Source organism: Mustela erminea, chromosome 4 (genome assembly GCF_009829155.1).
Source record: "Mustela erminea isolate mMusErm1 chromosome 4, mMusErm1.Pri, whole genome shotgun sequence".
Lineage (NCBI taxonomy): Eukaryota > Metazoa > Chordata > Mammalia > Carnivora > Mustelidae > Mustela > Mustela erminea.
In genome coordinates this window covers 129,729,327-129,757,133 of record NC_045617.1, presented here as the reverse complement: position 1 = coordinate 129,757,133, position 27,807 = coordinate 129,729,327, and the positions used below count along the sequence as shown (strand labels likewise).

Sequence of the window (27,807 nt, the reverse complement as noted above, 5' to 3'; positions counted from 1 at the left end):
CAAATCACTGAAAGTTTTTCAGAAAAGCAGAGAAACAATGCAAGAGGTGTCCAAGAGGATCTCTCTGGTGACTCATATGGGGTGGGTTGGAGGAACGAGACCCAAAGTGCAAGGAAGCCCTCTGAGAAAAGGATGCTACAGAAGCCTCAGCATGCTCTCTCTTGCTTCTTGACCTCTGAACAGGCTGCTGAGCTACCCTAGAACAGAAATCAGCACACTGTGGCTTGCAGGCCAAAGCTAGTCCCTGTGCCCTATCTTATGCATGGCCTACAGGCTAAGAATGAATTTTACATTTCTAAATGGTCGAAAAGTATCAAAAGAAGAATACTATCTCATGCCATGTGAAAATCAGAAGAGACGGTCAGTGTCCATAAATAAAGTTCTCCTGCACACAGCCACACTTGTTGGCTTCCCTACATTGGTGGCAGCTCTCAGCATCACACACGTCTCACACACTAGACATCAGCTTCTTTTGTTCTCGTAAGTAGCAGCGAGCACGCCCCTCCTCGCAACAGGCATCACACCAGACTGCAAATGCACGTTCACCCATCCACATTTCCCATCTGACTGTAAGCGCCATGAGGGCAAGGGGCCATCACCAGCTTTATGTTCTATCCCTATGTGGTGTTCAGTAAATGCTGAATGAATGAATGATGAACAAATAAAGACGTGAACCACAAAAAAACAGTCCCCTATACCAGTGAAATCATCTAGTGAATTCAAAGGATAAAGGAACCCGAGATAATGTTTATTTTTCTGCAATCTTCTATCTCTTGACCTTTCTCTATGATGATTTTCTTACATTATTTTAATTTCATGACTTTTTACAACACTGTTGACTCCAGAGTCTCTTATGAGGCTCACTTACACTTTCCAGTCTGTCATGTCCAACTACCTCTGAGATATTTCCACCTAGATGTCTTCTAGGAACCTCAGACTTAGGAGGTCCAAAGTGTGAGAGTGATCTCCATACTCTTCTCAGTCTTCAGCTTGTGAAATGGCATTAGGCAAAATGCCTAATGGCAAAGGCTAAACCTGGGATCACCCTCAACATCTTCCTTCTGTTCACCCCTTTCCAATCCACATACCAGATATGGCTGCTTCACCCCAGAAATATCCTTGACATCCACTTTCCCTCCTCTCTGTTGTCACCACTGAAACATAGGCCACCATTTTCCTCACATGGATTAACAACTTCTATCTCGTCTTCCTGTCACTAGTTTTCATGGTTCTGGAATTCTCTCACAAAACAACAACAACAACAAGAACACAGTTTAAACCAGATCACATGATTTCATCACTTTAAAAAACCTCTGTTGGGGGCGCCTGGGTGGCTCAGTCACTGGGCGTCTACCTTCGGCTCAAATATGATCCCAGAGTCTAGAATCGAGCCCCACATTGGGCTCTCTGCTCAACAGGGAGTCTGCTTCTCCCTCTCTTGCTCTCCCCAACTGCTTGTGTTCCCTATCTCACTGTGTCTCTGTCAAATAATAAATAAAATCTTAAAAAAAATAAAAAGTAAAATAAAAATTAAAAAAGCAAACCTCTATTAGGAAAAAAATGAGCAAGAGATATTATGACTATTCATAGAAAATAAAATAAAAATGTCTCTTATACATATATGAAATGATGCTTAGCCCTTACTCATAAGAAATGTGAATTAAGGGGCACCTTGGTGTTTCAGTGGGTTAAACCCTCTGCCTTCAGCTCAGGCCATGATCTCAGGGTCCTGGCTCTCAGGAGGGAGCCTATCTACCCTCCTCTCTCTGCCTGCCTCTCTGCCTACCTGTGATTTCTGTCAAATAAATAAATGAAAATCTTTAAAAAAAATACAAATTAAAATGACCTTGAGACACCATTTTCATGTGTCAGATCAGCAAACACCCCAACACTTGATCACACACATGTTGGCAGAGGTGTGAGGAAGTAAGTACCTCTCACACATCACAGATGAGACAAGAAACAGGCAGCCTGACGTGCTTATCTATCAAGTCTATTTGCGAGGTATGACGTCTATAAACATAAATACTGTGGGGATCGGTGAAATAGGTGATGGGAATTAAAGAGTACACCTACTATGAGGAGCACTGAGTAACATATGGAATTGTTGAATCACTATATTATACCCTTGAAACTAATATAACATTGTATGTTAACTATACTAAAATTAAAATTAAAGATATATATATATAGATTTTAAAATTATAATTTTTTTATACTGCATACACTGTTTGACCTTAGCAATTCCACTCCAATGAACAAATCCCATAGAGATATTTGCATGTGAAATGTGACATGTATACAGAATAATCCACTGAAACACTGTTTCTAATATCAAAAGATTGGAAACCATACAAAACGCCCACCAACTCAGCACTAGTTAAAAACATTATGGCTCATACATGCAATGGAAAACCAGACAGCTATGAATATAAATGAGTATGCTTTCTAACATACAAAGATCTCTAAAGTACACTGTAAGTGAAAAAAAAAAGATATAAAATAGTACACTACTTGTATTCAAGAAAGGAAAAAAAGAATATATATTTGAGTTGCATTTCAAAACTACAAGGACACAAAAAGAAGAAAAATCAGAAGCAAAAGCAGTGGAAGAGAGTACACACACACACACACACACACACACACACACACACCCTAAACACACAACACCCCAAGAAAATGTATTACCTAAAAAATAAAACTACACAGTAAATGGACAGGACTCCTTCCACTCCGCTATCCTCTCACCCTCCCAAATAAAGCCCATCTTGCTGCAGTTAGCAAGCCCACCTACTTAATTTTGCCAAAAAGCCCATCACACTCTAGGCCCCTCTGGATCTGTCCCACAACACGTACTACTCCAATCACATCAAAAGTATCTGTCCTTAACCACTCCAAATCCTTTAAAGTCTGTATCTTTGAATATGCCCCCTCTGCCTAGAAGGTCTTCTATTTCTGCTTCCTCCGGGGCAAGGTCCTATGCATTCTTCAAGATCAAGGTGAAAGAACACCTCTTCAGAGTAACTCTTCCAGGACAACTTCCCTGAATCCTCCTTACCACCTGGCATGGTGACTTTGTCTCTGGGGCTATGTGTGTGATTTTACCTCTTATTAGACCAGTAGCTCCTTGCAGACAGGAGCTCCACCTTATTCATCTCTTGCCAAGCATCTACACTTCCATCAAATGCTACCCGCCTTCCTCACCCTGTCCTCAGTAAACACTGAATAAATGCTTTGCCCATCTCGGTAACAGACACCTTCAAGTAACAAACTGCACTTGTCTGAATAAGGTCCTTAAGGCAGAAACCATTGTTAGTCAGAAATTGTTCAGTGACTCTCAAAATCATACCTGCATTTGGTTCTCTATTATACATACCTAAAATTGCCCCATTAAGCAATTCTAATTCCTCATATGCAAAATAAGGGTAGTTAGACTAGACCAGTGATTCTTATTTTTTAAAGTCACAGAACCCTTTCAGAAGCTAATGAAAACTATAATTACTCTCTCTCTCACCACCCCCCCCACCCTAAATGTCCCTTCACAAACAGACCTTTCTGGTCTAATATTGTAAGATATCCCTGATATTTTCTGCAGACACAAGCATAACTACCCTATGACGGTTGAGGAAACCAGTCAGCAGTGGCTAGTAAACACCAGAATAAACAAGTCCTATGAAATGCTGTCCTTTCATGTTACCAACTTTCCCCCCTGTCTGCTATTCCATGCACCCCAAAGATCCTGACAAAGAATGTATGTGCAATTAATGAGGAGCCCCAATGGCCAGCACCCTCAATAGCTAACAGAGAAAATAACCAGCCATGGACAAGGAAAAATTGACTTAGTTAAACACCATCAATTCAAAAGTCCCAAAGCCACTTCTCACCTCCCCCAAATCCCATACCCAAAGACAGGGAGTTATTCAGTTCTGCTCAGATAGAGACAGAGTCTCTGTGCCAGCCAACCAGTATAGACTACTCACCAACCAGTTACGCTCCAGAATGGAAATACACCTGGACTCAGCCTACTCAGTTCAGAAAAGCTCTCTTCAAAACAGGAAGAAAATGTTGCTTGTTTAACTTCAGAGGAGAACTGGCTCTGATTGCCTCCTCTCCTTAAAAAATGCCTCCATGATGAGAAAGCTACTTACTTACGGTTCAGCTAACTGATCATATAGAAGGTAGGGGGTAGGGGCCATGGAATTCACTTATTATTCTCTGGAGGGCATACAGTGGCAAAACATGCCCAAGGATTCTGTATATCACTTATGCCTAGGAAAGGTGCAACCAGAACTACCTGGTCCCTAAGTCCATAACCTCTTCATCACTCTAGGAATGTAACCTCCAGGCACACAAAGCCTAGCAATAATTCCTAAATTCACTCCAATCTGGTCCTCTTCTCTTCCTCCTACCACTGCTTCAGCAGCTCTCATCACTGCTCTCATCATCTAGAGTATGAACTATGCACCTGGAACCCTTGAGTTTGAACTTGCATTTCTTCAACCCACACTCTCCACAGTAATGCCAATTTCTAAAACACAAATCTGATCACATCTTTCTCCTACCTAAAAATCTCTCAGTCACTTGCTACTAGCAGAAGGGTGAGATGTAAGGTCTTTAATATTCCCTCCAAACCCTACAAGAGCTGACCATGACCAAGGAGGTTTTCTGCCTCCTCTACTCAGTTCCCATGCCTTCAGTTTTACCAGTACTCCATACTAACCACTCTCCCCAGAACACACAGTGCTGCCTCCCATCCTGCACGTCTCTGCACAAGCCACTCTTTCTGTTTGGAAAATATCTCCTCAGTCTTCCAGGATCATCTAACCTGCTCACCTTTCTCTCAAGAAATGGTTTCTTCCTTCAATTGTTACCACAGCACCATGGACAGAGGCGATGACCTCAGTCCCTCCCAGAGGACTGCAAATCCCTCTAAGGCAGAAATGATCTCTCTGTCTGCAGCACCTACCATGGTGCCTGCCACTCAGATACTTAATAAATATTTGTTAAAGGAATGGAGAGAGAGAAGGAAGGCTGATTCTAATAAATGGAAGTATCAAATAATGGATTTCCAGAGCTTTTCTTTCCTAATGCCTTCAAAGCCCCAAACCTCTCAATTCCCAGGGCTCCACAGACAAACAGGGTAAAATGCCAAATGAATGTTCTAAATTATGTATGTTAACATCAGCTGCTTTCCTTCAAGTGAAGACACTCCTCAAGGTAAAATTTTTAAAAGAATATCTTACTATACTTTGTCATTACTTCCCCCAACACACTTTTAGGAGCCTTCCAGTTTGCTGACAACCCCAGGCAACCAAGGGACAAGCATTTCTTTAAGTGTCCTTCTTGGAACACACTCCACAATAGGGTTCATTTCATAAAGAGATTCTGTGATCAATTAAGTTTGGAAATGTTGCCTGCTCTACCCTTGCATGAAGCTAGTTCTTCCTAGCTCAGAGATGCTCTCTGCTAAAGAGAGCTACAGGGCTTTGTCAACTCGTGAATTTCCACACTTAGTTGAATATCAAATTTTTTCTTATGTGAAACACCTGAGAATACCAGTGTTCCATGTTATACACTTTGAGAAATGTTACATTTGACAAAACCCTGAATTATGTCAATTTTAAAAAAACAATTTGAAAATCTGGCATAAATTTTGCCTAATGACATTATTTCATTTTATCCGTGGAAATTCCTGGGCTATTTTATGAAGACACTGCTTCCAACCTAAACTACAGAAATGAACCTTAAAAAAAAAAAAAAAAGATACAAGAAAAATAACTTAGCAGATTGTGTTTATCCCCACAGTACCATAAATAATTCCTAAACTTCTAAATTGCCTTTTTGCAAGGGAGAAAATAAAATTGAGCCATTGAGGAGCACATCGCTACCTGCCTGGAAAGCTGCAGTGATCCCATGAAGCAAGAGTTTCATAAATAGTTTAAATAAAATTCAATTATATGAGCATTCTTTTTTTTTTTTTTTTAAACTCTGAGAGTTCCTTTAAGGGGGTGTGGGCAAGAAACTTGATTAATCAACCATATACACCAAAGTCCTGCTGTTATGCAATTTTCCATGTGGTGCTATAAAACAAAGCACAATCCCTGTGGGTTCTATTAATATTAAAAATCTCTGGCTTGTTTAAGAGGCCAAATCATAGGATCTGAGAGCTAAAAGGAAATCTAAGGAGTTTATATCATCTGTTTCTTCATCAGCTTCTAGATAAAGAAACTGAGACTCTCAGGACCTGCCCAAAATGTCCAGAGTAACAATTGGCCAGTACTTGCGTAGGCAGATCTTTCCTCTGAAGCCCTGCACTTCCCACTGTATCTTTCTTTTAATCCAGGGACTAGACTGAGCAGCTGAGAGCAGAAAGGCCAGGAGCCGGGCTGGGAAAAAAGTCAGTTTCCACACTTTATTGTTTCAGTAAGCCTAGGGAGAGAACAGGTAACATCAGGATGAAGAAGGAGGGGTCCACCCACTCAATACCCATTGTTAATTTTATAATATGTATGGTGAGTGCCTACCATGTACTAGGCATTGTTCTAGGAACTGGGAATACAATGGTGGTTAACAAAAAAAAAAAAAAAAAAGCCAAATGCCCCGCTATCATGAAGCTTACATTCTAGTGATTTTTTTTGTCAGACTTTTCTACCTGAGACTGACTCAAGCCAGATACCTAACACTAAAACTGTAAAAAGGTTAAAATGAGAATGTGTACATATACACAGGTGTGCACACGCATATACACACACAAACATGCACACACACAATCCTCCACATGTCAGTAGCATTTTTTAAAAACCCCATGGGGAGAACTTTCCAGATAAATCCCACTCCCAATCTCCATCTGGTTTAGGAAACCACCACAACACACACTAAAATACTAGGAAATAATTTCGGGGGCAAGGGGATGGGTAGAAAGACTCAAGCCTTTTGAGCATCTTTCTCACTATGTTAAAAAGGGAGGTGGTAAGAAACACTTGAAAGAAGTAAGTCAATCCAGTGAAATGTATTGGAGGAATCTTAAGTACCTATGAGTCCTGCATAAACTGAGAAAAAAATACACAGGACAGCCACAATATACATTTTATGAGTCAGCTACTGCAGATGAACAAACCACTATACAGTCTCAGTGGTGTACAACCATAACCATATCTCTGTGCGTCTGGGGCTTGACTGGGGCTCAGGGAGTCTAGATCAGGCTGGGCTTCAGCTCCAGGTTGACTTAGGTCCATTCCATGTGCTTCGTCCTGTTCTAGAGCCAGTAGGCTATGCACATTCATCTCATCAGAAAAGGGGGAAGCCAAAAAGGCAAAACCAACTATCGAGTACATTTCAAGCCCCTTTTCATATCACATCTGCTAATATCCCTTTGGCCAACACAGTCACATGGCCAAGCCAAAAAAATCAACGGGGCTGAAAAAATCTATTCCTCCCACAGTTAGAAGTGGCATCAAAGTCATGGGGGCAATGTATGGATATAGGGAGGGGAGACAAACTGGGAGCAATAATGAAGTCTAATGAAAGAAATGACCATTTGCAACAAACTAAACTTGCCAAATTTCCATTCCTTTTTAATCTAACCCCCTTATTTGGAAACTCTAAACTATTGCATCAGCATTAAAATCTAATGGTTGAATTGTGCTATGGGGGTTACTGTTTCAGGAATGGGAGAGACAACAGAAAAAAGAAAAATAGCTGAAAATGGAAAAATTAAGTTCACATTGATGGGAGAAGGGCTGGGTAAATTAAATGACAGGTGCTTTATATCTGCCAAATACAGAAGCCCTTACACACTGAAAATACTGCATAAGGCAGATTCTCAGCTATCCAAAAGTCTCCTACATATAGAAATTATGCCCCCCAAACAAAAACAAAAACAACAAAATGGGATGCCTGGGTGGCTCAGTCGGTTAAGCATCTCTTGATTTTGGCTCAGGTCATCATCTTAGGGTAGTGGGGGATCCAGCCCCACGTCGGGCTCCATGCTGAGTGTAAAGCCTGCTTAGGATTTTCTCTCTCCTTCCCTCTCTAAACAATAAAAAGAGAGAGAGAGAGAGAGAGAGAGAAAGAAAAGGAAATAAGGCCACAAACAGTATGGAGTACGTGTTACCACAGCTGCAAGAACATCAGAAATGTACACAAGCCACAGCTTCAGTCAAATTACCAAAACCTTTATTTTCATTACAATAACATAACTGTTTAAGGGGGTGACATGGATTCTAAGCAGGGCTAGAGATAACTAAAAAATATACCAGGAAACAAGTCAAATTCTGTACAAAGAGTGTTACTGGAGTCCCCAGGCAAGCTCCAAGCTACATTCCCTAGTCAAACGAGTGCATCCTAGAGCATACCTTCCCAGCCAGAGGAACTGTCACAGGGGGTGGGACCAAATCTGACAGAACATTAGGAGAGAGAAGGCAGATCTTTGGAAGTTATTAAATATTTAGAATCCTCATGCTGAAAATACAGATGATATAGCAAGAACATCAGAGACTTAAACCACCAGAATCAAGCATGACAAGCAGAAGGGTTATCTTTATGGAACCTGTCAACTTACACCCACTCACATTCCCTGATGAAGTGACTTTTTTGGAGAATCATGTTATATAAAGAAACCTAAAGTTATTCAAGTAAGAAATACATATACTCCACTTATGAAGGAGCAACTTAAAAATAAAAAAGAAAGAAAAACCACCTAGAGAATATAATTGTTAATACATTAAAATAACAAATGATTAGCATTCAAAATAAAGAATTCCTAACCAATTTAAAAAAAAAAAAAGACAAACAGAAAAATGAGCCCCAAACTGAAATGAAAGAAAAACTTTAAGTGTCAAATAAATACATAAAAATGTGTTCAACCTTAGAGTAATCACGTAAGTGCAAACAAAATGATAATGAGATACTATTCTGAACCCACCAGGCCAATAAAATAACATGAATGAGGTCAAGTGTTGAAGAGGACAGACAGCAACAAAAACTTTCACACAAAGTCCCAAGGCAATATAAATTGGCCCAACTGCTCTGAGAAACGATCTTGTAATGTCCAATAAAGCTAAAGATGTTCATAAGTACTAACTTAGTAAATCCACTACTAAATAAAATACTTAGAGAAACTCTTATATCTAAACACATAAGATGTACAAGAATGTTCAGCCATAGCATCTGTGATAGTAAAAAAAAAAAAAGGAAATAATTGAATATCCATTAAATAGATGAATAAACTATAGCATGTTCATCCAACAGAATTTAAGTAGCAAAAAAAATGACTAAACTAAAACTACATATGGCAACACAGATGAACATCACAATGCTACATGGAAAAGTAAAATCATAGGAGGATGGCATGATTCCATTTGTAAATAATAAAAACCAGTGAAAGTTAACCTGTTTTTTACAATGTACATAATAAATCTATAATGAAAATCAAGGTAATAACATGAAATTCAAAACAGTGATTGCTCACAAGAGGGAGGAAAGGAGGGATACTAAGAGGGATACATGGAGGGGGGTTTCAACTGCATAATGTCCTCTATCTCTAAAGCGAGGCAGTAGATAGTGGACTGAAAGATAAAATAAAGGATTGGAATACAGGCAGAGAGATATAAACACAGAAATGAGCAGACAAAGTATAAGGATAGAATATGTCAATGAAAAAATCTTAAGAAAAAAATAACATTTAAAAAAAAATAGACTGCAGAATGTTCACAGTAAAGAGTAAACAATGAATAGAGGAAGAACTAAGTTGGAAGACTTACACTTTCCAATTCTAAAACTTACCACAAAGCTACAAGACTCAAAACACTATGGTACTGGGATGAGGACAGAAACATAGAACAACAGAATGGAACTGAGAGTTCAGAAATAAACCAACACATCGATGGTCAAATGATTTTTTTTTAAATTTTATTTATTTGACAGAGAGTCAGTGAGAGATGGAATACAAGCTGGGTAGTGGGAGAGATGGAAGCAGGTTTCTCGCTGAGGAGGCAGCCTGATGCGGGGTTCCATCCCAGGACCCTAGGACCATGACCTGAGCCAAAGGCAGAGGCTCAGCAACTGAGCCACCCAGGCACCCCTGGGTGTCAATGATTTTTGACAGAGCTTCTAAGAGCTTTCCACAGGGAAGGAATAGTTTCTTCAACAAATGGTGCTGGACCAACTGGATGTCCACACACAAAAGAATAAAGTTGGACTTCTACCTCACATTGCATACAAAAATTAACACAAAATGAATCAATGGCCTAAATAGAAGAGCACAAACCACGAAACTCTTAGAAGAAAACATAAGGGTAAATCTTCTTGACCTTAGATTTGACAATAGAGTTTTAGTTATGATACCAAAAGCAGATGCAAAAGAAAAAGAACAGATAAATCTGACTTCATTAAACTCTAAAAATTTGGGGCTTCAAAGGATATTATCAAGAAACAAAAAGACAACCTACAGAATTGGAGAAAATCTTTACAAATCATTCATTTGAAAAAGGTCTAGTATCCAGAATATATAAAGACCTCTCACAACTCCACAACAAAAAGACAAACAATCCAATCTTTAAAGTGAGCAAAGAACTTACATAGACACTTTTCTAAAGATGATACACAAATAGTATATGAAAAGATGTTTAACATTATTGGTCATTAGGAAAATAAAAATCAATATCACTATGAGGTACTTCTTCTTCCTACTATGATGGCTATAAAACAAAACACCACCAGGCAAACAGAAAATTACAAGCAATGGCAAAGAAGTAGAAAAACAGAATCTTCATATATTGCTAGTGGGACTGTAGAATGGCTTAGCCACGGTGGGAAACAATTTGGTACTTCCTCAACAAGTTAAATGTAGAATTATCATATGACCCAACAATTCCACTCCTAGTTACATAGCCAAATAAGCTAAAAACAATGACTCAAATACATGTATATGCGTGTTCACAGCAGCATTATATACAATAGCCAAAATAGGGAAAGAGCCCAAATGCCCATCAACAGATGAATGCATAAAAAAATGGTGATTGATGGATCCAATGGAAATATTCACCCATTAAAAGGACTGCTGTACTGATATCTGGTACACTGTGGAGGTATCTCCAAGACACTGTGCTAAGTAAAAGAAGTCAGACACAGAAGGTCACATACTGTAGGACTCCACTTATATGGAATCATAGTAAGTTAAGTCCAGACACAGAACAATGATCATGGTTGTCAGGGGCTTGGGGGAGGGAAGGGGGGAAAAACTGCTTAGCAGGTAAGAGGAGTGGAGTAATGGAAATCCCAGAGAATGAGTCAGAGCTAGTGACTGGACAACACTGTATATGTACTAAATGTCACTGAATTGTTCACTTTAAAATATTAATCTGGTGCCATGTGACTTTCATCTCCATAAATTATTTAAACAAACACGTTTTTAAAAATGAATGACTAGAAGAGAAAAGATGGAGCAGGAAAACAGGACAAGTGGTGGAGTGGGATGCTTTTTTTATTTTTTATTTTTTAATTAATTTATTTATTTTCAGCATAACAGTATTCATTATTTTTTCACCACACCCAGTGCTCCATGCAATCCGTGCCCTCTGTAATACCCACCACCTGGTACCCCAACCTTCCACCCCCCACCCCCCCGCCACTTCAAACCCCTCAGACTGTAAGGGACTGTGAGCACAGAACCCAGAGCCAATGCCGCCCTACTTTGGCAAAGAGGAGAAACTGAGAGTTTGCTTAAGGGGGCTTAGGTGTTCTCAGCAAAATAGAAAGGGTCTGTGTTAGGAACACAATGATGTGAATAAAGGTATAGTTTGAGGTAGGAGAATAAAAAGGATGCAGTATATGCCCTAGCATCCTTTCAAGTGCTGTTAGAAAACAGACTAAGCCCATAACTTCTGGAACACACTCTACCACTCTCGTAACCAGAGAAAAGGAAATTTAAACAACACCAGCACAACATTTTCCCCTCTTATGTGCAAAAAGTAAAGATATTGGTAGTGTACAGTGGTGTTAGTGGTGTGGGAACAGAGGTACTCTCAAATAATGCAGGTGCTTTTGGTCCAGTGTGTATCTGGCAATACACATCATAAACCTCAGAGGGGAAAAAAAACAGTAATTCCTGCTCTACAGACTTATCCCAGAGAAACACTAGGGCAATATGCAAGGACATGCATATAAAGACAGTTTATGGCCAACAATCTATCAATACATAAATGCCCAAAAGACTTATTCACAATAGCCATGCAACCATTCACAATGATGATGCAGGTAGATATCTGGCAATATGAAAAAACACTCATGTCAAACTTGTGAAAAAGAACAATACAAAAAAAAATTCAAAAGATGGTTCTATTTTTCTAAAATACATATGATGTATACATATGGGTATAGTTAATAATTATATATATGCATATTTTTGAAGTTTTGCCTGGGTAACAACGGAATTGCTTTCATTTTCTTTTTTATATTTGATTTTCTTAATTTTTTCAATGATTACAGACGGCTTTTATGTCAGGAAAAATGATCTCACCATCTTATACATCTTGAAAAGGGAAAAAGGACAAAGGCTAAGTAAATATTTGTACAGACATCTCTATTCTGACAGCTTGAAAATATGTCACTAGGAGGAACTACAAGGCAACACATGCACATGGGGCTAATACGTATTTGTTTGCTTTTCCAAAAGGGCACGAACAGGGCCAAAGCTGACTTAAAAGAAGGGAGGCAAGGTAGGGGATGAAGGACAGGAAGGGAGGGACGGAGAAAGAACAGGGAGGGAGAGAGGGAGGAAGGGCAGGGGCAGGGTTTGCCAGACCTTAGATGATCTCAGTGTAGTTTCACTTTAAAAATTCGCTATGCTTAATTTTGATGAATAAAGTTGATGGATTAGGGGCATCTGCATGGCTCAGTCAGTTAAGTGATTGACTCTTCGTTTCAGTTCAGGTCATCATCTCAGGGTCGTGAGATCGAGCCCCACATGGGGCTTCATGCTCAGGGCAGAGTCGGCCTGGGATTCCTTCCCTTTCCCTCTCCCTCTGCCCCTCCCCATGCTGATGCACACACACATATGCATACACTCTCACAGGCCCGCACTAGCACTCTCTCAAATATATAAATAAAATCTTTTTAAAAAAATAAATAAAGTCGAAGGATTAAATATATAAGTGGAACCAACCCAGCCACAGTTGTCCAGCACCACACGGTTCTGTCATGCAATCCACCCTTGTACCTGGGGTGTCTTCACAGTCCAACCTAGAGTTTGGTCCCACTGTGGGGGTATGAGCCCTCTATGACTCACTCTCACTACAACTTAAATTCCTGGACAAGTACACACACGCGCGCGCATACACACACATACACACACATAAACTAAAAGAGCACTATGAAAAGTAAATAAACAAATTTTGATTTAAAGTGAAAACTTGGAAAAACAACCTACATAGGACAAATTTCATGTTTGTTTGTTTCTCCCATGTTTTTGCCCCAAAGGTGGGCCCCAGCTGAGAGCTGCACAACATCACGGGCAGCTGAGACTCAAAGAGCAACCTGTCCTGTATGCAGGGAAAGGCTTCTGTGAGCTGGAATGGAGAGAGCCCAGAAGCAGATGCCCTAATTCTACCTACACAAGTATCAGCCTTACCCCTGAGCTACACAGGCACAGCACAGACCAAAGCCAGCATAGCAAAGGCTAAGAAAACTGACCTAAGATATGAACCATTCACATAAGCTACAGACCAACCCCCGAAGCACACATGCGCAGGAAGGACACAAATCAGCAGAGCTAAGACTTACACTGAGACCCAAATCACTGCCCATAGGAAGCAAGTCAGAACTAAGGCCTAAACCTCACCAGGTGACCTTCTACTAGAACAAAATATCAATAGTTATCACAGGATTAAAAAAGGACAGAGTACACACAATTGACCATTTACAAGGTCCAGCATAACAGAGTTATCTGACGAAGAGCCAAGAAAATGTGATCAATTCTAAAGAGAATTCATTCTTGATGTGACCCAGATGCTGAAACTATCAGACAGATATTTTTTTTAAAGATTTTATTTATTTATTTTGACAGACAGATCACAAGTAGGCAGAGAGACAGGCAGAGAGAGAGAGGAGGAAGCAGGCTCCCTGCTGGGCAGAGGGCCTGATGCGGGGCTCGATCCCAGGACCTTGGGATCATGACCTGAGCCGAAGGCAGAGGCTTTAACCCACTGAGCCACCCATGCGCCCTATCAGACAGATATTTTAAAGTAATTATTGTAACTATGTTCCATGAGGTAAAGAAAAATACAACTGATAGGAATGAAAATATAGGAAAATCAGCAGAGAAATAGGAACCAATAAATAAAGTTAAAAAACAAAAATTTTTAAACTAAATACTAATAATAGTAATCCGAAATTTAAAAATATATTTTGATGACCAAGGCAGCTGGGTGGAAGTGATACAGGACCGTGACCGTGGATCAACAGAAATTATTTAGTGAAAAACTGCAAAAGATAGAAAAAAGTGAGCAGAGTCTTGGGATCTTCTGGGACAAAATCAAAAGATCTAACATAGGTATAATTTGAGTTCTAGAAGGGAAGGAAGAAGACATTGAGACAGAAAAGTGATCTGAAGAAATAATGACCAGAAACTTCCCAAAACAGGTGAAAAACATAAATGCATAGATTCAGGCTCAATGAAACGGAAAACACATAAAAGCCAAGGAAACCACACCTAGATGCATCAAAATCAAGCTGCTGAAAACCAAATATCAAGAAAAAAATCCTGAAAGTAGTTAAAGAAAGACAATACATTATATACAGGTGAACACTGACTGAAAAGATTCTGTGTTTCTCTACAGAAGCAGCAGAGGCAGAAGACGATGGAACAACATCTTTCCACTGTTGAGGAAGAGGTCTGTCAATCCAGAATTCTGTTTTCAATAAAAGGATATATAAAGACCTTCTCAGATAAAGGAGCACTAAGAAATTCATTACCGGGGCGCCGCTGCCTTCGGCTCAGGTCATGATCTCAGAGTCCTGGGATCGAGTCCCGCATCGGGCTCTCTGCTCAGCGGGGAGCCTGCTTCCTCCTCTCCCTCTGCCTGCCTCTCTGCCTGCTTGTGATCTCTCTCTGTCAAATAAATAAATAAAATATTTAAAAAAAAAAAAAAGAAATTCATTGCCAACACACATGTTCTATAAGACATGCGAAGGGAAATTTTCTATACCAATGGGAAAAATACCAAAAGGAAACATGCATCCTCAGGAATGAGATAAGATAAGATCAGAGAAGATCAGAGAAACAGCTATAGGTAAATAGAACAGAAAGCTATAGTCTCTTGTGCTTTTAAAATGCATATGACTTTTTAAAGCAAAAAGTCTTAACACTGACTGGGGAGGTGTTCAACGTAGGCAGACATAATACATGTACTATAACAACATGAAGGCAATTGACAACAGAGGATGAGGCTAGAATGCGTATTTTGAACGTAAATAAAACAGACTTCCAGAAAAAAAAGAAGTACCAAAGATAAAGATGATATTTCATAATGATAAAAGGGGAAATTCATGCGGAAGGCTTAAGAGTTATAAAAGCATATACATCTAATGATACAGCTTCGAAACACATGAAGAAAAATTGATAGAATAAAAGAGCAAACGGACAAGTCCATAATCATAGTAGAAAATGTTAACATTCTTTTCTGGGAAATTGATAGACCATGAAGACCAAAAAATAAAATAAAATAAAACAAAAAATATCAGTAAACATAAAAGAGCTGAACACTATTCAATTACATTGATCTATTTGACATTTATACAACATTCTGTTCCTAAGTTTCTTCTCAAAGGAAATGGAAAAATATAGGCACACCAAGACTTTTATATAAATATTCATAGCAGCTCTATTTGTAAGAGCCAAAAGTGGGAACAACTTAATGTCCATCAACAAGTGAAAGGATAATCAAATTGGGGCATATCCATACAGTCAAACAACACAACAAAAAGGAATGAATGAGGCGTACGGCGTCCGTCAACACACACAACTACATGATTAACCTCAGAATCATTATGCTCAGGGAAAGGAACAAAATATAAAGAATACTATACAGTATGACTTCACTTATATAAAACTCTGAAATATACAAACTAATCTATAATGACAGAGATAGATCAGTGGTTGCCCAGCAACAGGGTAGAAGGAAGGATAGATCACCAAAAAGGCACAAGGCAACTCTCGTTGGTGATGAAAATGTTTATTATCCTGATAGTGGTGAGGGTTCCATGAGTGTATACATATGTAAAAAATGGATCAAACTGTATAGTTTAAACATAGTAGTTCATTATAGTTCAATTGTAACCCCCCAAATTGGGGAAAATACTCAACTTAAACACAGGGTTTTCAAAGCAAGGTCTGATCATTCACAAGAATTAGCTAGGGTATTTGTTTGAAATGCACATCTCAGTCCTCATTCCAGACCCACAGAACCTGATGCAAACAGACATTTTAAGTAGACCCTCCAGGTCATTACCAGGCACATAGTGAGAACCACTGTTTAAGGCCCAGTTCAAATACCACGTCCTCTCTGATACCTCCACTGATGTCACTGATGGACAGAATTCCCGCTTTACAACCAGACCTCCATCTCATGAATGGCACTTACGTTACCATGCTCTAATTATATAGTCTCATCTTCCCTACTACACTCAACATTTTACATGTAGATGTCACATCTTACGGTTTTCATGCCTTCCTCTTTGGCTAGCACAGTGTCTTACGCACAAAAGATGCTGAGCAGATGAATGGCAAGTCTGCTTGTATATAATAATATGCCTAGTATAGACAGACATCTTGGCTGATGCCATCTAAAAGCTCACCAGCTTAAATAAATAAATACAATAAATAAAAAATAAAAGCTCACCAGCTTAGATTACTACACTGAATGTCACGGGTGTGTGTAGAGGCTGCAGATTGGCTACCCATGAGAGTAAGAGACCAGAAGTAGATTTTCACTTTCGTAGGAAAAGAAGCATTAGATAAACCACCCGGACATCCAAGCAAAGTACATCAAGTACACAACTCCTTGCATACAGGTGCCTAACTTATTCGGGCCATGCATTTCAAATACCCATATTTCCAGCATTCCATCCTGAATGTAGTAACCAGAACAAGGCGTGGGCAAAATCTTCTCCAACCTCTCCATTCTCGCCAGGCTGCCCACTGTACTTCTGATACAAATACTTACCACATGGTATTGTAATCACTTATCTGTATGTCTTTGCATGCTGTGCTATTCCCAAAGGAGAGACAACGCTTATTTTGCTTTTCTACAGCCTTAGAGGAGTTCAAGAAAAATATGACCGGCAAATGAACAGCAACAAAGGGCGACTGTTAAAACTGGAAACTGTTCATGTACATATTTACAAAGTTTTCCCCCAAAGAGCTCGCTTTTAAATTTGAACAAAGGGTAAGGAAAGAGATTCCGGTTTTTAAAAGTTATTTCCCACCACAGGGCTTTTTCTATCCCCTGGCCTATGCGCAATCTTCTACGTTTCACAGGGCCGAATAAATGGTAAATTCCTTTCTGGCATGATCACAGCCTACAGTTACCCCTGGCGATGTTTTTAGACGTCTGTGTTCCATATATTACCTGAAAAGGCATTAGCAGCCTGAGTCAGCCCAACGGGAAATAAGGGTATAGTGTTCGGGGACGTGACTCAGTGCTGCCCTCAAAACATCTCCTCAAGGAAAAACGAATCAAATCATCATGGCAAGAGTCACCACCCATATCACAATTACTAAATCTAAGAAGTCTGAAGGTAAGGGTGAAGACACCATAAATTAAAGAAGAAGAAATAAAGTACAATTCTATAAGCCATGTGGAAGAGCTTTATCTTATTCCAGGAAAAACAAAATACAAAAAACTACATCAATGCCATAGTCAACTTAAATGTGTAATAAGGTGTTTTGGCTGACTGTTCATATTAGCGATCTCATTTCACTCTTTCAATTAAAGGCCTTCTATCACAGGAGATAACATACACGATGGCCGGGCCCTTCTATAGGTGTCACGAATAAAACAGAACAAGGAGAGCTCGGTTTGCTGTCATTTGTTTCATTTGGTTTCATTTCTTCATTCTATGTCGGACACAATCGTTTGCTTGGAATGGATTTCTAGCCACTTCAAAAATCACACAGTTTACCATCTGGGTAGCACAGCACGGCACATTTCTCAGGCTCTGTAAAGGGGGATAGATAATGCCAGCATCTACGTCAGAGCCTTGTTCTCAAAGCTAAACAGAAGAAAGCCTGTGAAGCCTTCAGTGAGGCGCTGGCCTACAGGAAGGGCTCAGGTGTGGCAGCTAGATCACCATCCCATCGGGACTTCTCTGGTTTCCAGTTCCTTCCACATTTACCTGCACCTCTATGAGACCTCTAAAGAAGGAGATCAAAAAACATCCATTTTGGTGTTTCTTGGAAGGTCATTTTTTTTTTCTTTTAAAGTAGGCTCCATGCCCAGCACAGGGCTTGAGCTCAAGATCCTGAGAGCATAACCCACTGAGCCACCAGGCGCCCATGGAAGTTCTATTTGACCAGGCGGGGGTGGGGCGTGGGGGAGGTCATTGGGAAGGAACAAAATGTCAGAGCAGAGATGGGAGGAATAGCAAAATGGAATTAGAGGGATGAGGTGTGCACAGTCTGCCTTTCTCAAAGCCACAGGAACTCAGAAAACAGAAAATTAGCTGTTCTTACAAATAATGCCTGTGGTTTAGTGACTGCGAGGCACAGAGTTTAAAATATTTTAACTCCAGATGTCAAAACATATCCAAGTCTGAGAACACAGAGCAGAACTCTGTCACAATAACTTCAAGTTCAAATAGCAAAGCCCACACAGAATTTCTTTTACAAAATCGTCTCTTCTTCCTTTTCTTGTCTCTCTCTCTCTCGCAAGATACTTAAATTCAATTTTATCTGTACAATTTCCCACCAACTTAAAGCACATTCTACCAGGAGTGTGAACCTCTCAAAAATATTTGCATCTCAGATGTCCTGGTTTGGTTTTGTTTATTTTTTTTTTCCTTTCACTTTGTCATTTCCTTCAAGTGTACTTGACATGGCTGATCTATTTGTAGAACAGCAGTCTCATTAATGTGCAGTAATGACTTGGAAACCTGTTTCAGATAACTGTATTCGGCCAATTACTGCATGAATAAACCTCATAAAAACCCATCAAGGATACTGGAAAAGGCAGAAGGAAGCACGATTCCCAGTGACGACTGACATGTACCGTCCCCGGACCAGCCCAGTTCTGGCCCCTGACAACACACACTTCTGGAAGGAAGCCTGGGTTCCTCGAAATCTTCTAAGAAACAAAATAAACAAAAACACCACAGTAGTATTCGGAACTAGGTCCTACTCAGGAAGAGATTAAATCTTACATGTTTGCTTCTAATATTTTGTGTTTCCTACTAAGATGTGTATTACACACCTACTGTCTGATTGTCCTGTTGTCTTTTACTATTCTTAATTTTCTTTTTCCTTCTAAAATCTCTCAAACTAGAATCATGGATACTAAGATGACTAAGATCAAAGAGGTAATCGAGTCCCAGTTAGTTAGAAATCAGTTCTGTGATAGGTGAACAGTCTCTGGTTAAATATTTCCTTTTTAAAGGGATTCTCTGTTGATAAATGGCTCTAACCATTGAGGGAAAAAAATTAAAAACAACATCAGCAATTAATTTTAATCAAGGTTTACTATGTGCCAGACCCTGTGGTAATAGGCATGTTACACGTATCACCTCAATTAATCCTCATAATGAAACTCTGAGGGAGGTATCATTGTGCCCATTTACCTATGAGAAAACGAAGACTCACAGGGGCTAATAAGCCACTCGTCCAAAGACACATTTGACAGTGGTCAAATGACAGAAAACTTAAGACAGACACCCAGGTCCAAGCCTCACAACTTCTATTCACAGCCCCTGATAATGCGACCTCTCTATCCCTCTTGTCTAGGTCAGATCTTCAAATAAGTGAAAACCATCCAAGAAGCATCTGGCACTGTGCTACACCTTCCGCCAGGCTTCCTTGGCAGAATGGAAAGGCCTCTGTGAGCTGAGTCCAGGCCCCTGCAGACAGAGGTTACCTATAAGCCAGAAGGGAAAGCCAGGCCTCCGGTCTCACAAATCTTGTACTTCCTGGCCACTCATCTCTTCTGTCTCAGTCCATCCTTAATCTCCAACCCCATGACCTTACCCATGGTCTCTTCACATTTCTTAGTCATCCAGAAGGCCTGTTCTTCTGCATTCAGCTGCACGAGGCCCTGTGATCAGAGCCACTGCCCTCCAAGGCCAGAGAGCAAATGTCCTACTCTGGGAAGTGAGGAGGGACACAGTACAGTCCACATAAGCTTCCCTCCCCTTACTGCTTATGCAGTGAGCTCCTGCTCAAATGCCCAATCCCAACTGACTTCCCATGGAGGACTGATACTCTGAAAAAATAATCTTTAATTACATTCAGATAGTGATTAAAAAAAAAAAGATAGCCTGAAATTAAGTTGAGAAATACTCATTTTTATTATGCAATGGTCCTGCAGAGAAGAGCTGTAAAGATCTTTCTCAAGTGCCTGCAGATACGGATATAATGAGAGCCTCATTTTCCCACTTAACCTCCAACAGGTAGCACTGCCAACACCAGGGCAGTAAACAACACAACTTTACAGGTCTGAGTATTTTGATATTGTAGTCTGTTGTGGTTTCGGAAATATCTTGAATCTGGGGCCCTATTATCAATGAAATAAGAACAAAAAAGGATTATACATTGACCTTGTTCTTAAATAGTTGACAAACTGCACTCCTCTGATGTGCGTTGAATGTCTAAGGGTAATTGCAAAGCAACATATCAACAAATTTGAAATTAGGAAGTGCAAGCCCAACACTTAAATGGTAATGAGGAAGCTCTGCAAAAACAAGAAATCTTTGTGAAATTAGATGTGAGAAATTAAGTTCTTCCAGAGTTAAGTGTCAGGGATAAGTCTGGAGGGCAACAGGAGGAGAGAAAGATGGTGAGGCAATCCCCACAGGGGTATGTAAATGCATATGAAAATGAGTATGCAAAGTAAGTTAAAGGAGAAGAAAGTCTTTTTTAAGAGAGCCTATAAATAAAATGTTGGATTCTTTTCTACCTGAATTTACCAGTTGCTGCTCCATCACCCCACAGCCAAGGACTTCTAGCCATTCTCCATGGAAGTTGATCTCCATCTCAAAGGAAGGATGAGTAAAAGGGAAGTAGCAGTCTACCCATCTAATGTCCAGTCCTGCAAAGGTACCAAATAAAAACAGATAGTGTTAAAAGGCAGTCTATCCTTCCTTATGATCAAGCTTGCCCTTTGGCTAATGACAATTACGACACTGAGTAAAATAAATAGCAAACAAACTCATTTGCAAAACGTAAGGGGGAGGCAATAAATCTTAAAACTTGTGAAAAACTGGGCATGTCTTTTTCAATATGAAAAACACTTTGTGCAGCTCCGGGACCCTCTAAAACCAAATCAATCACTTGTCAAATCCCTGCAAACACCTGGCAGAGGGAAAAAATTAGGTCAAGATCATGGGAAAGCAGGTGATTCTGCTAGTTCTTTAAGTGATAATGATATCTTTTCAGAGTTAAAGAAAAAGGAGTTTTACTATGTATGCTGCAAACTTACTTATCAACAATATGACCAATTTAGGATACACTAATCAACTTTCACTTCCATAAGTATATATATGTATTTTTTAAATAAAGTTTATAAGAACTAATACAAAATTAAATAAGATCAGCTAAGTGTAAGCAAAACATCTAAAAAGTCAAAATTTTTTTCTACAGAGGAATGACAAATATTCACACCTCTAAACAAGTGAACTAGTAAATGATAGAATAAATTTCTCAATAAGCAATCTTGAACATGGCACTCATAAACAATGATATTAATTGACAAAGGGAAAGACTAGTGAATTAAAAAGTTAAAAAAGACTAAAAAGACTAGTGAATTAAAAAGTTAAAGCCTGCAAAGAGCAGAAGTCACTAACAACAGAAAAAGCAGATGAGAAGGTCACGTGGTAGCAAGATGCCCACCGTGAGGAACACAGAAAAGTAGGCAGCTGACAAATCAACTACGGTCTCCTGCCCACGCTCCCTTCACTTCGTGTAATGATCTTTCTCCTCTTCTTTAAGCAATGCTCCTGATTCCATTTCTCCATGGTAACATGACCTCCTATGAATTGAAAATACTGTCTTTTCTCAACCAAGACTATCTGTATTTTAAACCTTGTGGGAATCAGAATGTGAAATGAAAAAAATAATAACAAGAATTGCTTCCATTTATTGAGGACTTACTATGCCTCTGTCAGCCCACTTCATAGGTAAGGAAAAAGACAATTAGATAGGTCAAGTGTCCTGCCCAAAGGCACACAGCTAGCAGGTGACTAGGCCAAACTCAAGTTTGCCAGACTCCAAAACTCATGCTCTTGGCCACTAAAATATAATTCCCTGCCCATCAAAAGGAGGTATTTCAAGAATCAAAGAGCACATGGGAACAGAATTATGAAACATGGGGGCCTTTCCTATGCCCCAGATGACAAAGGACAAGGTAGATTTTTGTTTCATTGTTCTAAGAACATTTGAGTTGCCTTTATTTTCTTACTTACCTGCTGTCCGTAACAAGTGAGTAATACCATACCTCCCCCTCTTGTCACACATACGCTGAAACAAATGTTACACTGGACATAAAACAGTGCAAAATTTGACAAACGCTGACATGTATATATCATGAAACTGTCACTACGATCAATATAATGAACATAAGCATCAACCCCAAAAGTTTCCTAGTGCCCTTTTGTAACCCTACCAACCTGCCTGTTGCCCCTACCTCTTCTCCTCACCCCCACCATCCCTAGGCAACTGAAGATCTCCTTTCTGTCCCTACAAAAGGAGTTTGCATTTCCTAGAATTTTATAACAATGCAATCATACAGCATGTATTTTTGTGGGGGAGGGGTATGGCTTCCTTCACTCAGCAGAATGATTTTAAGATTCACCCATGATTCACATATCGATAGTTTTCTTTTTTTTTTTTTTAACATTTTATTTATTTAAGAGAGAGTGCTTGTGCTCAAGAAAGAGCATGAGCTGGGTGTGGGGGGGGGGGTGGATAGGGTAGGAGAGGGGGGGGGGATTGGGCAAAGGGAGAGGGAAAAGCAGGCTACCCACTAAATAGGGAGCCCCACCTGGCGCTCGGTTCCAGGACCCTGAGATCATGACCTGAGCCAAAGGTGGATCCTTAATGGACTGAGTCACCTAGGCGCCCCTAGCTCCCTCCTTCTTATTACTGGATCGATTTCATCAACAGTTTTTCTAACGGGGGGAGAAAAGCTGGTCCTGTTGCAGGCCACTGGAGAAATGTCTTCAGGTCCCCTGATTGGCTCTGACTTTTCTGTACAGAAGCCACTTTGTGCAAAGCAGGTGCTTATTCACCCCCAAGTTCTGAGGAAAAAGGCATCAGTACACCTGTGTGTTGGTCCATCTCTGAGACCAACAATCCCCTGCCATAGTTTTGTTTTGTTTTTTTTAAGATTTTATTTATTCATTTGAGACAGAGATCACAAGTAGGCAGAAAGGCAGGCAGAGAGTGCGGGGAAAACAGGCTACCCCTTGAGCAGAGAGCCCAACAGGGGCCTCAATCCCAAGACCCCGAGATCATGACCTGAGCCGAAGGCAGAGGCTTAACCCACTGAGCCACCCAGGCGCACCCCCCCACCACCACAGTTTTATTAAAAAGCTGCAAGGGCAGTCCTGCTGGACAACAGAAATGTGTGAAGCACTGGGATCTATAACTGAGTACCGACGGACTAGCAGAGAAACCATTTTTATCACTCTTTTTTGTAACTCCTGGCAGATAAGCACAAATCACCTAGTGAAAACAATTTAGAAAAGCCAATTTTGTTTACATGGCTTGGATCAAATTCTACCAAAAGCAGGATGAGTGCTCAGGGTTAAGAGTATGATTCTCTCCTTACATGATTAATCAACTGGAACAGAGTTAGGTGAGGTCTACACAAATTAATATTCCTTGCATATCCTTATTTTACTCCTTTGGACAAGTTAAATGCACAGAATTTAGGTTTTGGTTTTTTTTTTTAAGATTATATTTATTTATTTGAGAGAGAGGGAGACAGAGATAATGACAGAGACAGTAAGAGAGAGCACAGGTGGGGAGGAGAGGGAGAAGCAGACTCCCCGCTGTGCAGGGAGACTGATCCCACCACTGGGATCAGGACCTGAGCCCAAGACAGATGCTTAACTGCCTGAACCACCCAGGCGCCCCACACAGAATTTAGTTTATATTGCTTTATATCTCACACCTGTAAAACCTTAAGTCCCCTGCCTAGTCAGAGAGAAAGATTATTTCAGATATTACTAAGCCCTGAAAATAATCACAAGTGTTGATTAAAGTAATTCTATTCTCAATTTGTATTAATTTGTATTAAGCTCAAACTAAAGCCCTACTGCATAAAGTCTATGGGAAGTGAAACCTGCATAGACAGGACTCTCTCCACACACGTGTCTGCACTGCTGGTGCTCACGATGTCAACAGAGCATGAGCAATGAACTGGAAAGGGATGGAAGATCTCGCCCCTTCTCTGGGAACATTCTTTCACTGAAGGGTTTTGGCCACTTCTAGAAGTAAGAAAAATGATACTTTGGATTAAAGTGTTTTTAATGTTACATAAATTCTTAGGATCAAATGTCCGTGTACTGGTTGCATCAACCCTTGCTCTTTTTTGGTTTCAGACCTCAGTCACCCCGGCCCTGGGTTTCTTCTTGCTCAGGTCCTGGCCTTAGGCATCTGTCTGGAGCAAGGAAAGTAATTGCCCCACACTGAAACTCCACCCGCAGTGTGGAAAGGCAGGAAGTTAACCAAAGTTCTTCAGAATACATGAAGATGATTAGTATCACTGCCTGGTGGAACAGAACCCATTCACAATAATATCACCGAATCTAAGAGAACAGATTAGCAAAAGTTACATCCAATGCGGTTAGAACACCTTTAATCCTCTTCACCTCTGTGGATCCTTTGTTAAAAGTCTCCTTTTTAAATCTATATGACCTCGCAAAGAATGCCAAATCCATACACCATTTATCATCTTTTTTCCACTTCTTTAAAGACTTCAGTCCTTAAATTCTGCTTCCTCCACAACATCAGGCAAGAGCCAAAAATATATGAAACGCCAGTTTTGGGGAAGCCAGTAGCTCTATTTCAAACACACATGGTCCTTATTTGAAAGTAAATCCTATTAGTTAATGTGTAGTTTTTGCCAAAACACCATAATTTTTATATTTTCTAACAATTTAAATTCCAGTCACATTGACACATTAATTTTTTTTCAACCACTAGCAGTGGAATCATTTATTGAATACTGTTTTTTCAAAATATTTTATTTATTTATTTGTCAGAGAGAGAGAGAGACAACGAGCGCACGAGCAGGGCAAGTGGCAGGCAGAGGGAGAAGCAGACACTCGGCTGACCAGGGAGCCTGATGCGGGACTTGATCCCAGGATGCTGAGATCATGACATGAACCGAAAGCAGCCACTTAACCAAAGGAACCACCAGGTGCCCCTTACTGAATATTTTTATGTTACACTTTTTTCTTGTTTTCTCCCCATAACCTCAAAACTATAGTAAGAATTAATAATATATTGGGTTGAAAAAGCATCTTGACATACAGCTTGTATTAAAAGATGTGATACTGAATAGCCAGCTAAAAACTTAGTATGACTTAATTCACATGCCATGTATCAGGAGTCAGCAAAAAAAATCCACTAAAGACTATGTACTTTGTGTTACATATTACTAGAGGAAAATTTTGAAAGCATGTCCAAATCATATGGATTCATCATGCATTAACCCAATCTCTTATTGGGATGACAGAAGGAAATTAAATGCACAGGTGTTATATATCTAATGGAAAATAATGCCAAAGTTTTTTATTTTGTTTTTTGTTTCCCTAGTTGGTTGGTTTGGACTTAATGATTTACTAAACCATATTTATAAATGAAACTCATAGCTTTTAAAAAATTACTTTAGAACTCTGCGAGACTATAGCACCTGTCAAAAATTATACACCTTCACTTTTAGCTGAAAACCAAGTAGAAGAAAGAACACCTGAGAATAAACCAAACCTGATCTGAGTCTCAGATTTCTACCTTCTTCCTGTGAAGCAGTGGGCAGGTTAATTAACCTTTCTGAGACTGCCTCTTCTCTCCATTGTGTATCATGCCGACTATCTCACCAGGGTCTTGATAAAGAACCTACGAGAGGAGTGCAGGTTTTCTCAAAGGCAGAGATCCTCTTTGGCAATGTGGACACTCACTGTGCTTTCTCTCCTAAATGAGGATACTAACTTTATGTAGGAATGAAGAGAGAGCACTGGGCGCCTGGTCGGTTAAGCGTCTGCCTTCGGCTCAGGTCATGATCCCAGGGTCCTGGGATCAAACCCGGCATGGTGCTCCCTGCTCAGTGGGAAGCCTGCTTCTCCCTCACCCACTCTCCCTGCTTGTGTTCCCTCTCTCACCATATCTCTCTGTCAAATAAATAAGTAAAATCTTAAAAAAAAAAAAAAAAAAAGGAATGACGAGAGCACAAAGTCAATTGGGACCTCCGATATGATTAGTGAAAATTCCTGCAGCGTAGCGCTGTGAGCTCAAACAGGAGAGGGGTAGCTAGAAGTCTAATTCTCCCCACTCTGGTGAGGTAGCACCTGTCCCGGCCAACCACAGGGAACCAGGGGCATGGGAAAGGCAGCACTGCATTTCATCTGCTTTGCATATCAGCCTCTTTACTGCTGGATCCCTGGAAAATCATTGCAGGGACACAGGGAAAGGGGATGTGTGGGAGTGTCCTCCCACCAACCCTTGTCTCCTTTTCGATGTTGCAGTGCTTAACCGCCCTGACGTACCGTAAGCATTAAACAGGTGTCATTCCTTCCCACCCGCAACCCACCTTCATCATAGATCTCATATAATACAGTTCACTGTCCTGTCTTATTGGCTCACTGAGGGAGTCTCCCTATGTTTCCCATACCCCTTATATTTAAATATGAGACCTTGCTATCAGACCCACCACCCAGAAGTTTGAGAATCTGGATTTTAAAAGGTTGATGGCCCAAACTAGAACATGTACCCGTGATTTTATATATCCTATCAAAGCTTCCCTCCACTGAAGCAGATAATTTTTTAAACTGACTATACAAATATGCAATTAATAAAAGCTATGGGGCATTAATTTTTCAGCAGGTTTTTCATTGGTTGGAAGCTGAGAAATAGAACGTCGCGCGCTGCTAACCAGGGCTGCTCCTGACGCTTTTGGCACAGCATTCAGCTTCCTTCCCATCTAAGGAAGGAAAGCAAGGTGGGGAGAAAGAGGATGAAAGGCTAGAAATAAATTCTTAGAAAAACTAAGATCATCCTTGATGACTACAGTCTCACTAGGGAAATTACCTGGCCACCACTGTCAAAGTTACTTGACAATTCCATCTTTTCTGCCTCTGTTTAATTAAACTGAAAATAGAGCAAGCAGCATACAGGCACTTTTATTTTTCAGATTTCTCAACATCTCTCTATTCTAACAGCTTTCTTTAAAAAAAATTACTTTGGGGCACCTGGGTGGCCCAGTCAGTGAAGCATCCGACTCTTGATTTCAGCTCAGGTCACAATCTCTGAGTCATGGGATTGAGTACCATGTCAGGCTCCGAGCTGGGGGTGGCACCTGCTTAGGCTTTTCTTTCTCCCGCTCC

The 27,807-nt window shown here is 40.1% G+C and overlaps 1 protein-coding gene across 6 annotated transcripts in view; it reads right to left on the bottom strand.

Annotated features, from left to right (window-relative positions):
• The window catches only part of FARS2 (phenylalanyl-tRNA synthetase 2, mitochondrial), a 522,892-nt gene that overhangs the window by 309,077 nt on the left and 186,008 nt on the right, over positions 1-27,807 (bottom strand). For all 6 annotated transcript variants that reach the window (XM_032341009.1, XM_032341010.1, XM_032341013.1 and 3 more), the window contains one exon: positions 21,159-21,290. In XM_032341009.1, coding sequence (XP_032196900.1) covers positions 21,159-21,290 — 132 coding nt within the window. The remainder of the gene's footprint in view (positions 1-21,158; positions 21,291-27,807) is intronic.